The sequence below is a fragment of the Engraulis encrasicolus genome, chromosome 16, assembly GCF_034702125.1.
Source record: "Engraulis encrasicolus isolate BLACKSEA-1 chromosome 16, IST_EnEncr_1.0, whole genome shotgun sequence".
Classification (NCBI taxonomy): domain Eukaryota; kingdom Metazoa; phylum Chordata; class Actinopteri; order Clupeiformes; family Engraulidae; genus Engraulis; species Engraulis encrasicolus.
Window position 1 is genome coordinate 12,642,153 of NC_085872.1, and position 18,827 is coordinate 12,660,979.

Consider the following 18,827-nt stretch of genomic DNA (forward strand, 5'->3'; position numbering starts at 1 on the left):
ATTGGGCTGCTAACTCAATTATGCTTGAGTGCCCCTATCCGTCCCTCCGCTGAGCCTTTTGGCCCTCGTGACGATCATCAGTATACACAGTATTGTGCGAATGTGAGATCAAAGGCGTTCTCCTCGCTCTCCTCTCCGCCTCTCTGTCTTACTGTCACCCTCTCTCCCTCTGTGTTCTTGCTCCACAGAAGCCTCACCCAAGTGTAATTGAATTGTTTGTTGTTTGTTGTTGTTGTTGTTGTTGTTGTTGTGGTCCCCACATTCCAAGTCGTGAGTCTCATCTGCCTTCCTCTGCCCTGCCCTGTTTTTGTCTAACATATTCTGCCATCCCTTTTTTCTTGGTTGCTATTTTTCTTTATCCTATCCATCACCTCCTCCCACCCACGGTCCTGCCGTCTCCTATTGCCCTTCACCTGCTCTCTCTCTCTCCGCATCTCAATATTTTCTCAAAGTCAACATTCAAAGTCAAATTTCAACATTCTCTTTTGTGACACAAGTTTACTTTTGGAAACAAAAGGAGGAAATGAGAAATGATAGGTGGGGAAAATGTACTGTGTGTCCACTGGGTTTCTGTATGTGTTTAAAGGCCTCATGCTTAAAGGCTGTCCTCATTCTCTTATCTGTCTTTGTGCTGTCGGCCTCCTCTTGGTGAATGAAATGTTCTACACCAGTGATTCTCAACCTTTTTTGAACAAACGCCCCCTTGACCTCATCATGAGCCTCCCAACGCCCCCCTGACCTCATCATAAGCTTGCCAATGCCCCTCTAGTATCTAGTAAATAAAATAGACTACTGCACCCCAATGGGAACTAAGCCCCACCCCCACTCAGCTGTATCCTTCCTTCTCAATGCCCCCCTAAGGCTTCCCAATGCCGCCAGAGGGCTGTAGCGCCCCCCTTGAGAAACACTATCCACTATTCTATATTTTTGGGAAACTCTTTCTACTGTACCTCCAACACTGTCCTCCTCAGCCCCACCCCCTTAACCCCACAACAAGGATTTCAAAAGTTGTCTGTTCTCGCTCTCTTTCTTTTTTTCTCAGACAGAGCAGTTTGTTCACGCTCTCAAGGATGAGCTGGTGAAGAGTGCCCTTCTAGCGCTGCATGCTGCGAGGCCGGGCTACGTTACCAAGACCCAGACCAACACGCCTCCACCACTGCACCCGCAAACCCAGACGCCCAGCCAGACGCCCAGCCAGACGCCCAGCCGTGCTGGCCACACGTATGCAGAGCCAGACGGTGCACTCAGCATCAACATGGATGAGGTGAACACCACGCCCAAAAAGGAGGAACCGCCGTCGGCTGCAGTGACGCTGGAGCGCCAGGACTCTATACCGCACCACAAAGAGTACGACGAGGAGGAATGGGCAAGTATTTCATTTATCATGTGCTGTACTGTGTGTTTCTGTCTATGTCTTCCTCTCTGTGGATCTATCTCTGTCTCTGTCTCTGTCTCTCCCTCTCTGGTCAGTGCAGTTTTGCAACTAATGTTTAGTATTAATGTGCTGCAAATGCCTCAGAATAGAATAGAATAGAATAGAATAGAATAGAATAGAATAGAATAGAATAGAATAGAATAGAATAGAATAGTAAGACAAGAGTATAAGATATAGAGTCTATATAGAGTATGACATATAAAGGAAGGAGGATCCAACAGATTGAAAGGGCTGTGAGAGGAGTGAGAGAGACTGAAGCAAAGGGCACGTTTAACATGTAAGCAGTGCGTCTGGAAAAGGGGGTTGTTTGAAGCATAGACATTGGAGAAGACGGAGAACAGATGGATGCCTCAAAGAGCACAGCAAGCTGCGTAGTGACCAGACCATCAGTTTGGCAATCAGTGCACATTGCAGTAGAAGAAAAGAGGGAAGAGCCTAGACGATCATCTTCAATCAATGAGTGAAATCCCAAGGCCAACTCATTTAAACAAATAGCTCCAAAACTACCACACACACACACACACACACACACACACACACACACACACACACACACACACACACACACACACACACACACACACACACACACACACACACACACACACACACACACACACACACACACAAACACACACACACCCACAAACACACACACCATCCCAACAAAAAGAGAAACAGACGCTTGTTTACAACTAGTTATTGCCTTGGAATTCGTAATTATTTCACGTAGCCCTTGCAAAACCAAAGGCTGCTAGGACAATCAGAAGGGATCCAGTGATAGAGGGAGAGCTAGTCCCTTCAAAACCTCTAAGACAGAAAAGAGGGCAACATGAACAACTGTTGTCACTGTGCTTCACTCGCCATCTCTGAATATGTGTGAGGAAGCCTTTGGATTTGAAGATGCAGAGTGTTTGCTCTTGTGTAATTCTAGCCTCTAATACAGTTTTGAATAAGCAAACAGAACTTTGTCCACGAACAGTCTAGAGTAGAATGTTAATCATGTCTTTTCTTTTGTTGGCTCTCCCGGAGGCCAAATAGGTCACTGGCTAGAAGGGCAGTCAGATAGTGCAGACCCTCGCCAAGGCCAACATGCTCTATGTAGCGATACGGAGGACACTGAAGAAATACAATGCTCCTTGATGCATATCCACTCCAAACCAAACTTTCATGAATTTTTCGCTTGGTCTATATACTTCATGAATGCACAAATATTCTTCAGGTAGCCTAGCGTATGCATAATTCTGCTGTAACAGAACAGAATGACAATGAAAACCAACTTTTGGCAGGGGTCATATACGTACAAGGCTTTGGTCATCCAGCAAAGTATTGTGTTGGATTTCAAGGGCTCGTGCACCGGTATAGCCTTTCTCTTAACAAAATAATTTCATGATGCTTATAGTGCCAAGGGTCTTAGGACTTTCAGACACAGGCTATGTACATTCAAGAAAAGAATAAGTAAAGGAATGTGTATGAATGAAAATCCTTCAATCTGACTGTTTGCTAAGGCATGTCTCTCACATCATGTTCTCCTGTGTCTGTGCCTGTGTCTATGTCTGTGTCTGTGTCTGTATCTGTGTCTGTGTCTGTGTCTGTGTCTGTGTCTGTGTCTGTGTCTGTGTCTGTGTCTGTGTCTGTGTCTGTGTGCAGTCACCAAGACCCTACACTAAGAAGCTAGTTCAGGATTAGCCTAGGTTAAGTGAAGAGGTAAATCATCTAATACAGGGATGGGGAAACTCTTTCAATCCAGGGGCCACTTCAAATTCATCTATAGGCCTCAACATTCATCAGAGGGCCGTACTGTGAACACAAACCAGAATTTCCCCCTGCACTTTACCTATATTGAAGGAGGCCACCTTTAAAACAGACCCCACCTTCTCTAGATCCCCTGAATATAACATAATTGTATTGTAAATTTAATTTATAAGACTCCTTAACAAAATATGTCATATTTTATGTGAAGCTGCATAACATTAAAATTATATCGGGGGCCGGATTAAACGGCCTCAAGGACCACAAATGGCCCTCGAGACAAAGGTTCCCCACCCTTGAGAAGAGTCTGGAGTCCTCATTTTCTTAAGAAACCAGGTACCAGGTTAAGGTAAGAGGGCTCCAGGCTCTTCTATTAGGTTCTATTGCCTCTTAACTTGGGTTTACTCCTGTAACTACTGTAGCTTGTAAGTATAGGCCCTAGCAAGGCTGTTCTGATTGTCCTATTGGTTCCTCTAGGACAGGGTGTGGGCGAGTGTTGCCAAGAGTCTCAGCTGTGTGATCGCCCTGGTGGACAAGCTGCAGGAGCAGGAGAACAACAACCAGGAGTCAACGCCCGACCAGGCCCTCGCTGATGTCATCACGTCACACAACCCCAGTATGTGCACACAGAGTATGTGCCCAAGTATGTACGCACGCACGCACACGCATGCAGGCACGCACGCACGCACGCACGCACACACACACACACACACACACACACACACACACACACACACACACACACACACACACACACACACACACACACACACACACACACACACACACACACACACACAACCCAGATTCACAGCCAGTTTACTGGGATAATCCCATTCAGTCTGCTGGCTGAAGAACCTGATTTGACATTACAGAAGGACTAAGAGACAGATGGCATCAGCAGTTGTCACAATATTTATTTTCATAAACACTGTTGGCTAAAAAGTACCACTAGTTGTCATAATATTTAGCTTAATTAGTGTATTGGACTAGAGGACTTAGCTTGTGGTGTATTTTCTTGATGTGGTGGATTTCTCATTTCCCTACAGGAATGCTCTTATAGCACGCACACATGCACGCACAGACCCATGCACGCAGTCATGCACACACATCACACGCACACAAACACTCTCACAAGGAACACCCTTATAGCACGCACACGTGCACGCACAAACCCATGCACGCAGTCACGCACACACTCCAACACTCTCACAAGGACATATTTATCTCATCTGGCCTCTCTGTGCGTGCGTGCGCGCATGCGTGTGTGTGTGTGTGTGTGTGTGCGTGCGTGCGTGCGTGCGTGCGTGCGTGCGTGCGTGCGTGCGTGCGTGCGTGCGTGCGTGCGTGCGTCTGTCTGTCTGTCTGTCTGTCTGTCTGTCTGTCTGTCTGTACTAAATGCTTGTCTGTTTGTCTGTCTGTCTGTCTGTCTGTCTGTCTGTCTGTCTGTCTGTCTGTCTGTCTGTCTGTCTGTCTGTCTGTCTGTGTGTGTGACTGAAGTCTGTCAGTAGTTGTGTAGGGAATGTGTTAGTTCATCACCGATGGCCTCTTCTTTCTTCCTGCCTGTCCTGTCTGTCTCTTGCCATCTCTTCAAGTCAAGCCATCTGTCTTTGTCAAGGCTAAGTCCCTTGTGTTTGTCCTCACCGCAGAGTCTGTGTGTGCAGACACTCAGAGAGAGAGAGAGAGAGAGAGAGAGAGAGAGAGAGAGAGAGATGACACAGTTGTGTGTGTGTGTGTGTGTGTGTGTGTGTGTGTGTGTGTGTGTGTGTGTGTGTGTGTGTGTGTGTGTGTGTGTGTGTGTGTGTGTGTGTGTGTGTGTGTGTGTGTGTGTGTGTGTGTGTGTGTGTGTGTGTGTGTGTGTGTGTTTGCGTGCCAATGAGTGAGAGAGAGAGGGGGGGTTAGAGATCGAGAGGGGGGGGGGTCAAGAGAGAGAGAGAGAGAGAGAGAGAGAGAGGGAGAGAGAGAGAGAGAGAGAGAGAGAGAGAGAGAGAGAGATGACACAGTTGTCAGAGTGCCGCCTTTATCTCGCTCCTGTGTAATTACCAGCGCTGCAGATAAGATAGGAGAAGCTCAGCTGGCCAGGTGGAAATGAAGGCTTCACTTTAGGCATGTGGACGTGTATGCACCACACACAGCTATGAGCAGAACACATTCCTAAAGCCTTCCACAACAGCCGAAAGGCATGCAGAAAGGCATGATTTTCCCATTAGTTGCTCTATGCATTAGTTAATTGAGAACTAAAATAATAATTTTTAAAAATCACTTAATTCACACATAATTGTCTAGCCTGACAAGACAGTTGACATCAATGTGTGTGGTCTAGTCACAGTGCCTAGGACAAAGGAAGTCCTAGGAGTGATGTCTGCATTTTGAGACTGCTTGCAATAGCGTAGCGCACAACCAGTCAGAGCAGTACACAAGTGCAGCATTGCATTTCTCTCATTACGCAGCTCACCCAGGCATGTACTGTACAGGTAGACTAATGTGATTGACCTAGACCTAGACATGTTTTTGAAAATACTGTATCTTGCAACTTAATTTGTGAACACAAAGGTATATTTAAGCTAGTGGTTTTCATACGTTCATATCAGCTGAGTAGTCCAGTAAGAATTCGTCTCTCTGTTTGGTAACACTTTACTTGACGCCGGCGTCATACGTATGACATAACAGTGTCATAACATTGTCGTAACACAGTCATGAAGGTGTCATAAACATTATGTCAATGTCATAAACGTTTAATGACTTTGTCAATAAGTGATATTCGGTTATGATAAAGACAGCCCTAAGAATGTCAACTTTCCATGACCGTAAAACATTTATGACATGGACATCATGTTTATGACTGTGTCATGACTGTGTCATGATGTTTTGACACTACAATGACGCTGTTATGTCATACATATGATGCCGGCATTAAGTAAAGTGTTCCCCTCTGTTTTTAACAGTGGGACATCTGAAGGAGGGTATGGTACATTTAAGAGGCACTACTGCCCTCTGTTGGCCGCTAGCAACCATTACACTCCAGCTTGTACTGTCAGCAATGTATTTGAGGTGATATTTTGTCCACATCTTCAGTCAGTGACGGTCACCTTATTTAAACATTAGACTTCAGAAAGGTAATGATATCAAACCTATAAAACAGATTCCATCCTGACAATTTTAGAATTCACTGTTAGTGTTGTCACCTTGATTTAAACCAGTTAATGTCAACTGCAAAATGTCTCTGCAAAACATTTTATCATGTTGGGAAAAATGTTACTCTGTATCTTCTGTATGTACATGCACATTTCTCCCCATCCTCTCTCTCTCTCTCTCTCTCTCTCTCTCTCTCTCTCTCTCTCTCTCTCTCTCTCTCTCTCTCTCTCTCTCTCTCTCTCTCTCTCTCTCTCTCTCTCTCTCTCTCTCTCTCTCTCTCTCTCTCTCTCACTCATTTGCTCTCTCTCATTTGCTCTCTCACGTTGTTGCATTTCTAGATCAGAGCAGATTTAAATATAGAGAAGTGTGTGTGTGTGTGTGTGTGTGTGTGTGTGTGTGTGTGTGTGTGTGTGTGTGTGTGTGTGTGTGTGTGTGTGTGTGTGAGTGTGTGTGTGTGTGTGTGTGCGTGTGCGTGTGTGTGTGTGTGTTTATCCATGTTGCGGTGTTCATGCATGCACACCCCTCATGATCAGCAAGTGAAGAGTTCAGATGCAAAACCCCCTAAGTGCCTTTTCAGAAAATAATCTTAATTCATTTTTATTTAATACAAAGCTATCAAAATGTCATATTTTTTCATTTTATACATGTAATATAACTATTTATATGTATTATCAAGTACATGAATGTAAACCAAACCAACAACGGGGTTCTCTAAAAATATAGAAGTGCAGGTCTTCAGAAATGGAGTTAGGGGGTTTTGCTTCTGAACTCTTCAAGTGTTTTTGAGTTCCTCATCATTTCTGAAAAATGGAGGAAGTTCTCACCATGGTAACAGCTTCCTTTTCATGCCACTGAAACGTAGAAAGTAGCTGCAGACTTTAGGCAAGTGCAGCAGTTAGCACTGTTTCCCAGTTGTCAAAGAGATTACCTTTGAAATGAACCACTGCTTACACTTTAGAATAACTACCTTTAAATAGCTTTATTAACACTTTATATATAATGAACTAATTATCAACAAAATGTTTACAAATGTTTTGGCAATAAATACTATGTTATCACAGCAGACACACATAAAACCTCATAAAACTCACACAGAAGTTGATTCCCACTCCACAGTGCAGTCTGGTTATTACTCATTTACAATCATTTGTAAATGCTTTGTTAAATGTGAATTATTATTAAATGTTAATTAAGTGTTTAGAAAGCTTTTTTGTAGTAGTTATTCTAAAGGGTTTCCAAACCACTTTCATGCAAAAAGAAAGTCTTCATCTCTCCTCCCTCTTCTATATCTTCTACAAGTGCAGTTAGCACTGCTTCCCAGTTGTCAAAGAGGAGGTAACCTTTGAAATGCACAACTTTCATGCCAAAAAGAGTCTTAATCTTTCCTTCCTCTTCTATATCTCCTACTGCAGCAGGGGAATGGCGAGAACAGCTGTCTCCTCTGGTGGCGTCCCTGAAGGACTGTGTGACGGAGGTGGGTGATCGAGCCCAGAAGTCCATGACCTTTGTGCTCCTGCAGGAAGCCGTGTGCAGCATCCCTCAGGGCCTCTTCCTGCAGCAGAGACGCGACGTCGTTTTCAGTCAGGCGGTAGGTCGGTCACCTCAGCTGCAGCTACACGACACTGTAAATCTGACCGTATTAATTCAGCACTTATCAGAGACATGGTTACGTTCATGGCGTTAACGGTCAAAATTGACCGCCTACACAAAAAAGGTAATAAATACATTGATTAAAAATCTGATTTGCATATTTTGTGATTAATACCTTTTAGATATCCCTTTGAAACATTTCCAAGGTGATTTTATGCTATTCTGCTTTGTTTTAGTGATTTGTAGGCTTTTATTCTTATCTTGCACCAATTTGTTTTATTAACCCTCTGGAGTCTAGGGCCTCTCGGAGGCTTTCAGGCAGTTTGGAACACCTTTACTTTTTTCAAGTATTTCAACTAACTGTAAACATCTATACTAATGTGGCACATATGTTTGCATTCTGAAAAGCCTAACAAAAAAGAATATGAGTGTAAAGTGAATGTAATATAACTGTATATAACTGTATATAACTTTGGGAGATGTAAATTAATGGTCCAGTCATTTTTGACCGAAAAACCATGAATGTAACAAGTTGTTGTATTTTCCACAAATCTTTAGGAATTTCATTATATTTCATTAAAAGTGCACCATGTAGTATTTTTTGTAGTTTATTTCCAGAATTCATGCTGTCCATTCACAAAAGTTTCATGAATACTTACCACCACCACCACCAAATTCGAAGTGTTCATTATGACTGGGAAAATTGCATTTTTCATACATGAAAAGGGGGATCTTCTCCATGGTCTGCCATTTTTAATTCACAGAAATATACATTTTTAGCTGCAAAACTTACTCTACTTTGGCTATAATAGTAAATCGTCGCTGTCCAGCGAAAACCACTTATCTCCACTTCTCATTGTTTTTTATGTATTGATTTATAAAACCACATTTTCAAAAAAAAAATTTTTTGCAAAATTAAAGTTGGCTACTAAATTATTTATCATACACATATACCCATGGAGACTGACCAGTAGTACTGTCTTATATTTTATAATAAATAAAGAACGAACATAAAAAACTACAAATAATAGTGGAGATAAGTGGTTTTCTTTGGACAGCAACGAAATATTGTTTTATTCTTTAGTAAATATTCATGAAAAGATCACATTTAGTAAATATAGCTGCAAGCAGCAATGCGGGGCCAAGCAGAAAGTCCGCCTAAGTCGCCAAGGCAACCAAAAGAGCTGAGCAGCCAGAATGAGACACGCATACCGGTAGTTATTTTTTACAAGCAGAAATATACCTCGAAATTTGATTTGTGACCTGCTGGTGGCGCTAGCGAGTGAGCTGGAGACCTGAAAGTTCTTGTTGGGAGTCATGGGATAGCCAAGAATGTGTGTGACGATTCCCAAAAGCTTCTGACCATGGGTTGCTGAGATATGAGCTCACTTCCTGTTTGGCGTCTGTGTGGAGGATTTTGATTGGCTGTCACGGCCAAACGGTAAAAGATGTAATGCAACCCCTTTAGGGATCTATTTAGAGTGCTCCAGAGATCATGTGTATCAAGTTTTGTGAAAATCAGACTAAATTTGAAGGATGAGGAGCCTTTTATTGATTTTCACCAAATCCAAAATGGCGGGCATTCTATTGTGGCGGATATGATGTCAGAGGGTGCGTTGGATTTGTCTTGGCCCAAGGAATTTTACAGTACTACCAGAATAAACATTGAGCATGCGGTTCAAAAGTTACAGGCAGAAATGTAGCTAAAACTTTGACCAGCTGGTGGCGCTGGAGAGTTTGAGCTAGCGACCTGAATTTGTTTTTGGTGGGTCATGGCATGGACAAGAATGTCTGTGACAATTAGCATAAGATTGTGACCATGGGTTGCCAAGATATGACTTCACTTCCTGTTTGGCGACTTTTAGGCCGTTTTTGATTGGGTGTCACGGCCAAACGATAAAAGATATAAAAAATTGAGGGCATAAGTTTTGTGAGGCTCAGTCCAGAGATGCTATATACCAATTTTCAGAAAAAATGTCAAAAATTGAGGGAGGAGATGGGTTTTTATTGATTTTCACAGAATTCAAAATGGCGGGCATTCTATTGTGGCGAATATGATGTTAGAGGGTGCGTTGGATTTGTCTTGGCCCAAGGAATTCAACGGTACTACCAGAATAAAAATTGATCATGCGGTTCAAAAGTTACAGGCAGAAATGTAGCTAAAACTTTGACCAGCCGGTGGCGCTAGAGAGTTTGAGCTAGCGACCTGAATTTTTTTTTGGTGGGTCATGGCACTGACAAGAAAGACTGTGACAATTTGCAGAAGATTGTGACAATGGGTTCCCAAGATATGACTTCACTTCCTGTTTGGCAACGTTTAGGCTGCTTTTGATTGGCTGACGATGATGTCATAGGATCCGTTGGATTCGTCTTGGCCCAAGGATTTCAACGGTACCACCAGATTTAAAATGGAGCGTACGGTTCAAAAGTTACGGGCAGAAACATAGCTAAAAATTTGACCAGCTGGTGGCGCTAGAGAGTTTGAGCTAGCGACCTGAAATTTGTTTTGGTGGGTCATGGCATGGACAAGAATGTCTGTGACAATTTGCAGAAGATTTTGACCATGGGTTGCCAAGATATGACTTCACTTCCTGTTTGGCGACTTTTAGGCCGTTTTTGATTGGCTGTCACGGGCAAACGATAAAAGCTATACAAAATTGAAGGCATAAGTTTTGTGAAGCTCAGTCCAGAGATGCTATATACCGATTTTCAGAAAAAAACGTCAAAAATTGAGGGAGGCTATGGGTTTTTATTGATTTTCACAAAATTCAAAATGGCGGGAAAACTATCCAGGCGGAAAATGACGTCATAGGGTGCGTTGGATTCGTCTTGGCCCAAGGATTCCAGGGATACCAAGTTTTTGAAAATTGGCCCAGCGGTTCAAAAGTTACAAGCAGAAATGTACTTGCAACTTTGGCCTGCTGGTGGCGCTAGAGGGTTGGGGCTGGGGACCTAAAAATTGCTGTGGGTAATGCTGAGCCCGTCCTGAACGCGTGTGCCGATTTTCAGCATTTTCGACCATAGCGTTCTATGGGCTGCCATAGACATCCATAGGAGAAGAAAGGTGAATAATAACTCTGAAGAAACAGTAGAAACACTATAAGGTGCCAGGCAGCTTCGCTGCTTGGCCCCTAATAAGCATTACAGTTTCAATGAGCAGCATAGTTGCAGTACCCATTCTGACCACATTCTACACCCACAAGTATGACCCACATGTCAGACACCACAGTTCCTTCTCAATATGACTTCAGTTCATAGTTCAACTTGGAAAAAAAGGAAGTCACACTTGCGCTCTAGCTTTCATGGTACTCACAGTCCAGGACACTAGACAATAGAAAGTAATTTGATTCAAATAGAGCATTCAAATACTTTTTGGACTAACGTTTCGATGCAGAGGACTCTGACTCTGAAGAAGACTCACTGCGTTGAAACGTTGGGCAGCATTATGCTTGCACCTCAATAAAATAACAAAAAAGTAAATGAGTGCTCCTATCCCCCCTGGACTAGTCATTCTGAAGTGGATCAAATAGCTTTCTACCATATGACTCCAGTGTACTTTGTCCACAAGCGTTTTTTTTTTTTACGATTTCCAGTGAACGTGAACCACCATCATGTGAGGTCGAAGAGCAAAGCCTTACAGATATCACATTAACCTGGTTCTCACGTGATGGTTGTTACCAACCATCTGGAACATTGTCAATCGCTTAGCTCTGGAAAAGCATAGGTGTGTTCAAAACAGCTCGAACCTGATTGGAGAATTCACGTGGCTTTGTTTGAATCAAGTACTATTTCAACCACTGATTTGTATATACCCTGCCCCGCGATTCTGATTGGACAGGCTCTGATTCCTATCAGGCTCGTCTAAGATTTCCAGACCCTCGAGCTCACAATGTTTAACGAAGATGCACGAAGCACAAAGGGTCTGCGTGAGAGCCCGGCTAATATAACATGCAGTATGTAATCAAATGCCCCTCTGATACCCTCTCAAGGCCAGAAGAAGTCATGATACCATTAACACTTTGTGAAACCTCAGGTGGTATTGACGTAGATGTCTTTGTCAGGTCCTGACAAAAGGAAACTGTGGGAATAAGGTCAAGTGACAAGCACATAATCCCGACCCCTTTTTCGTCTGCATGGGACAGCTGGGAATGGCATGGTTTAACACTTCCACAGTGCTTTGGTCAGAGAATGAAATATTTACCCTGTTACAATGTCAGTATGCAATAGAATGAGAACGAAGATCATACCACCAGGGAGGAAGTAGGATTATATTTACATTAAACAATGGGCATTTCTCAAAACCTAGTGCGCACACTTCCAAGTGTATTCAGCCTAATTAGTCACGCCCAGTGATTGGATACTATTTATTAGTCACACCCACTGATTGGATATTCCACCAAAGAGTACTCAATCACTGGGCATGACTAATTAGGCTGATACACTTGGAAGTGCGCGCACTAGGTTTTGAGAAATGCATAATGTGTTAGATGTAGTGGCGTGACACGCTCAACTCAGCCAAAATAAAAGGCAACTGGGTGCTCATTCCTCTAGAATTAATCAAAATAAAGAAAACAGGACAGCACTCCACGATATGTATTTTTATTGACTGTCAGGCTTTTCGGTCTTAACCTTCTTCAGTGTCGGGCAGACCACTGACATCTGACGGCCAATAGACATACACAACGTGGAGTGCTGTCCTGTTTTCTTTATTTTCATTAATCTATTGATGCCTGATGTTGCGTTGTGCAACATTGGCCCTGGCGCCTGGGGCTGCATTACGCATCATTCAGGCTCATGAGATTTGAGACAACTTAATTAAAAATCTCTGTTTGTTTGAGATGAATGAACACATTCTAATGAAAGTTGAGGGTCTTAGTGTTTAAATGCAACTTAGTGCACATTTTTATGTGCTTCAGAAGCTGAGATATTTAGGTTTTTATAGGCTGAGGGCAGCTTTTAAAAAGGGTCAGGCATTCAGTACCCTTTTTTGCAGGTGCCTTAGGCGTCAGTGGGTTAAACAATGTATGCAATGGCCTTGCTCCAGTATCCGTTGTTTAGCTGTATCTTTTTGCATCTTATGTCTGTCATCTGGCTGAGAGTAGGCCTATATAAGATTACACAATGTTGCTGTAATTAGCGTGATTCAGATCCTGATGTTTAGAATGCTTTTGGGAATCTAAACCTGCTAGGCATGCTTTTCATATCATCACAAACAGACACATACAGTACACAAACACACACACACACACACACGCACACGCACACGCACACACACACACACACACACACACACACACACACACACACACACACACACACACACACACACACACACCTCAGCTGTCCATAGTGTCCGATGATGACGCTTGTTCCAGGGGGTTGGGTCCGGGGGGGGGCTCATGTGGCTGTGGAGGCCAATTTTGGAGCCACACACTCTTCCACAGATGGAGCAGGTATGTCCTGATGATTGGGAGGTGGGGTCTGCCTGCCGGTGTCGTTGGGCACGTCTTGCAGTCCTCTTTTGAATGAAGGTGTCGTTGACTTGCTCAGCTGCTTTGCTGCACATGGCTCTCCAGGTTGGTCTGTTGGATGCTATTGTCTCCAGGTGGTCAGGGTTGATGTTGCAGCGCTTCAACAGTTCTTTGGTAAAGTCCTTGTATCTTCTCTTCTGGCCACCTGCAGCCCGCTTGGAGTTGAGCAACTGTCCATAAAGGACTTGGTGTGGGACTCGATAGTCAGGCATACGAATAGTGTGGCCAACCCAGCGTAAATGCCTCTTGGCCAGAGCTGCTTCCATGCTGGTGGTGTCGGTGGCAGTCAGAATGTCAGTACACACACACACACACACACACACACACACACACACACACACACACACACACACACACACACACACACACACACACACACACACACACACACAAAGTGGTTGGCCTTGTTTTCGAATGTTTGTACTATACTTTTTTTTAAATGGCTGCTTGGGCCTGTGTAGTTACCTGAAATCCTGCTGTCACCTGTCCTGCAATACACTGTCCAGTAAATGACATTACATTACATTACATTACACTAACAGTAGCTGACGCTTGTGCCCAAAGTGATGTACACTTATTTAGGTTCAGGGTATTGGTTACAGGCCCTAGAGCAATGTGGGGTTAAGTGCCTTGCTTAAGGACACTTCAGCCATGGATGGAGGTGCTGGAAAGGGTGGGATTTGAACCTGCAACCTTCTGGTCTAAAGGCCAGCGCTCTAACAACTCAGTCATGGCTGTCCACCAAATGCAGTTGTGCGGTTGTGTTTTCACATTCTACCTCTTCGTCTTTTCCTCTGTATCTTCGCAAACTGGCCTTATTCACTGCACATTGCATGTGAGCAGTTCAAGATGGATGTGCTGTAAGCAGCGCGTTCACATCACACTGTGCAACAGCTGCCAACCCTGTCTTGGTGAACCTAGAGGGGTACAGAGGAGAGGTTTAAAGTCCAGACCTTGTCAGCTTCTGTTTCAGGCAAGTGTAGGCGAGTGGTCATCATTCATCACATCTTGGGGCTTTTGAGGTCTTCCTGTCGTTGTCAATGAATAAGACCAACATTCATGGCATAATTTAATTGCAGAGACTTGAAATGTGTAGTCTTACAGTACTGCAGCATCTTTATACATGTTTTTTTTGTTTATAAACACGGTGTTGTGAGGAGGGGAAAGACACTGGCAGCCAACCATGTGAGCTAATTTTTGACCTACAGCGGTTTCCAACAATCAGAGGTTGAGCCAGGGGAAAACAAAAAATGAAAACCCATGTAGCCTATTGGACTTTGGCTGAAAATGCAAATACTGCTTCCCTCCCACAAATAATACTTGATTGCTATTGTGGAGTTGTGGCAAGGGGGTATTCACAGTTGTAAGATACACATGTGTACAATGTGCTGTTTTCCAGTGTTAAGCTGCAAAGCACAATGTATTGCATGTATGCATTGTGAGTGCACAAGTTTTGGTGTCAATGAGGCTTTGGAATCAGTCACCGCCCATTGTTGACTCTATGTGTCACTGCACTGTATGTTCTGTATGACTTCACTTGACATACCTCTGAAATGTTGGCACACAGGGCACTATTGAACTATTTTCCTCGGGAGTCGGGACACACCCTAATCAAACAAAAAAACAACCACAGGTGTGTCATAATGAAGGTACTCAGGATCACACACTTGTGTATCAATTACCACAGTTATGGATGGACACACAAAAGCTATTGTAGAAGATGAATGGCAAGTGTTGATCCCAAATCAACAGCTGAAGGATACTGTTTTGTGTTCTGGAGACACAGCTGGCTAGTTATTCGTTACAAGAGATTTCAACCATTGATACCTGATGTTGCGTTGCGCAACACTGGCCCTGGCGCCTGGAGCCTGGAGGCGTCAATGGGTTAATGCAGTGCCATCCACTGCAACACATCCATGTTTTTATCCCTGAAGTGAACTGTTGGTCATCTGAAGTTCATTTCTCAACTGAGCAGTTTAGTGGCCTTATGAAGTTAATTTCTCAACTGAGCAGGGGTGCATTTCTGGAAAGTGTAGTTGCTAACTATGTTAGCTACTTTGTTGGTTGCAATGCAATTTCCCATTGGCAACTATCGAAGTTGCTAACTGCTAACAACTACGCTTTCCAGAAATACACTCCTGAGCAGTTTAGTGGCCTTATGTTACGGTCACATGGGGAAATGAGATCAGTATCACAGTAATAAGCAGCCCTTTATTTTAGTTGTAAGTTGACGACAGACAGGCTGTCATACGGCGCCAAACAAGACAGGCCAAAAATAGCTCAGCAACACGAGCATTCAGACTAAGTCGTGTTATGCGAGGCCCTTTGACCACAAGCACACAAAACCCAGTGTGTGTGTGTGTGTGTGTGTGTGTGTGTGCATGTGTTATGTTGCACTTTCTCACATGAACCCCGGACAATAAGCACCGTGCAGCAGCCTCCAGAGCTGGTGTGTGAATGTGGGAAAGTGTATAGTATGAGGGGATGTGTATTTTGAAATCGGTTTGAGACAACTTTAGTTGCGATATTGTGCTATATAAATACAGGTTTTAGTGCATTGTATTGTATTGTATTGTATTGTATTGTATTGTATTGTATTGCACAGAAAATAGGGCGGGGAGTGGGCAGAGAAGTGAAACAATACATGAAAATGTAAGGATGAATCTCCGCACACTGGTATTCAACTACCAGCAAAGAATACCAGTGTGCTGTGATTCATCCTTCCCTCATTTGGATTACTTTTACTGCACATCACCAGCACCTGGACAGTGGTTGTGCACAGGGACTCTACTTTAAATACATGAGAATATATTGTTTCTCTCTGCAGTTGTCAGCACTGGCATGTGGCTTTGTGATGCGACTCTATGCGGGGCTGGACGACAAAGGCTTCCTGCAGCAGCTGCATCTGGTTGGCCTGGTGGCCCAGTTTGAGAGTCTGCTCAGCACGTACAGTAAGTAGCCTGATTATCATCGACTTTCAAATCTCTTTGAGACTTGGTCTGACCAAGAGTATAACAATTAACGTTTCCCAAATGGCCTGGTTGACCCGCCTCAATATGTTTGCTACTGGTTGACTGGTGTCAGACAAAGTGGGTGGAGTTCCCGATTTTTCGGGAGATCAGAAACGACATTTGCATTGCTCTTGACCTGACTAGAAGTAAGGCAGAAAGTATTGCGTCACTAGGAGGGCGTGGCCTGGCTATACAGTAAGTGCTCTATTGCCTCTGTAGGCCTACAGCTAGACATAGCGCCACTCGGCCCAGCTGCCGCTTTTTGCTTTATGATTGAGCTGTGTCGACTCGTGCCTATTCGAAAAGCAAAAAGTGGCGCACGAGTCATGCCTTGTCGGGCTGTCGGCCTACCAGAAACCCGGCAGTGGAAAAGAGGCAGAGCAGTCCGACTGGAGACCTGCATAGGGGCTCCTCCTGAGGGCTATTGAGAATGCCTATGAGACAAGTTAACCATGAACAGGGATGGCTGATTAATGAACTGGCCAACTGGCCCAACGGCCCAGGGCCACGTCCAAGGGCCTAGACAGGGCCGCTGCTGAGGTTTTGGAAGCCCTAAGCATAACTGGTCAGGAGGCCCCCCTCATAATTAAATAATAATAATAATAATAATAATAATAATAATCTAATAACAAATAGGGCCTATATTCTGTGATAATAGGGTAATTCAATACACTCTGCATACTCTGCTTATGTCTAGCCCAGAACAAACTGAACATTCACAACCCTCACCACTTTCACCACATACCGGCACAGCAGTGTACATGATGTATATCAGTCAGAAAACAACAACAACAAAAACGAGAACATATAAACCGCTATGGTCCATGAGAAAGACAGCCCCCTTCCTTCCTCTTTTTTGGGGCCAGAAAATGCATCCCTGGGCATGTTATATAGATCTTGTCTGTCTCGTGACTTCAAGACAGTGAGCAAGATCAGCTCAATCACTATGACTTATTTTTGCTGTATATGTTACATGTTGTACAGCATGATATACAGTAGTTTGTACATGTTGTTACAGTGATATGTGACTAATAAACAAATATGTTTATTATATGATTACATATGTTTATCTACATTTATATTATTTACATCTTTATTGTTAAAGCTATTCAGCCAGTAGAATATAAATTGTTATGTTTGATAACAAAGACACCAAGAGAAAATATCCACTTCAACCACATGTCTGGTCTCTGAGCTTTATTTTTTGATAGTGTGATGTATGCAGCATCCTCAGTTTTAAGAAACACAACTTAAAGAAACACAGGGATAATACTTTTTCTCAGTGCACTGGGTTGTACTTGGGTCTTGCTCACAGTTAGTACCTGGGTGTGCTTTGTGTTTGAGCACTCTTTAAAAAGAACTGCCACTATTTTTTATTTAAGTGGGTATTTAGATTTCCTAGCAGTTCAGGAATGGACATGCTGACAGGAAGAAGTTTGATAAGAAATGAAATAGCACCCCAGTCACTACTTATACCATTGTGGTATTTTGACAGAGATGTGGAACTTGCCTCTAGGTGTTCCGCTGTCGAAGAACTTGTCATTCACCTGCCTTGTGTGTCTAGCTTCAGGCTGTGCCTGGCTCTGCAATGTAGTCGCTGTTTCATACAGTTTGATTACTTAGTTTCAAGTTTCAAGTCAAGTTTATTGTCAATTTCTTTACATGCACTGGTCATACAAAGAATTTGAAATTGCGTTTCTTGCTCTCCCATGCAGACATAGACTAATCTAGGTAAGGACATAGACAGTATAGACATAGACAGTACTCATACATGGACATAGACAGTATGGACGTAGACATTGCTCATACAGACATTTAAAGTGCAAGACTGGACAACAGAAGACTTGTAGAGAACATACATTAAGAGGAGGTATTTTGTTGTTCTTTTTCCTAAAAGTCCTTTATAGCGCGTATAATGATGCCATTTTGTCATAGATTTGTTTTGTAATAAATGTATCTTCACGGTTTATTTTATTTTCATAAATCACATGACGAATACTATCCTGAATTTGGTTAAAATTGCGTAACTGCATGAACTAGCTGTGACCCCCTGGTCTACTCCTGAGGATTGTGGCAGTGGTAGCAACAAATAGAGATTTATTGCATGTTGCATAATATAACACTGTGAAAAAGGTGAGAGCAGATAGGATTAGTTGTCGGAGGAGTTAAATATGATTTCCTTCATTTAAAGAAAGGTTGCGTCATAGTTCAGGCCACAAAGAGGCTATGTGTGTATACCTCTTTACCTACCGTACAAATGTGACAATTACTCTTCACCTAAAAAACGACCTTTTGACAAGTTATTAAACAGGTGACTCTAGCATTAGACATGGGACACTAAGCAAATAATTGAGCCATTTTAGCAATGACTTG

At 43.2% G+C, this 18,827-nt stretch overlaps 1 protein-coding gene across 12 annotated transcripts in view; it reads left to right on the forward strand.

Moving 5' to 3' along the window:
• Positions 1-18,827, forward strand: part of inpp4b (inositol polyphosphate-4-phosphatase type II B) — a 198,067-nt gene that overhangs the window by 170,161 nt on the left and 9,079 nt on the right. For 9 of the 12 annotated variants that reach the window (XM_063218659.1, XM_063218652.1, XM_063218650.1 and 6 more), the window contains 4 exons: positions 1,043-1,366; positions 3,665-3,830; positions 7,735-7,910; positions 16,271-16,394. In XM_063218659.1, the coding sequence (XP_063074729.1) occupies positions 1,043-1,366; positions 3,665-3,830; positions 7,735-7,910; positions 16,271-16,394 (790 nt within the window). The remainder of the gene's footprint in view (positions 1-1,042; positions 1,367-3,664; positions 3,831-7,734; positions 7,911-16,270; positions 16,395-18,827) is intronic. The other 3 variants (XM_063218654.1, XM_063218653.1, XM_063218651.1) reach the window with 2 other exon arrangements.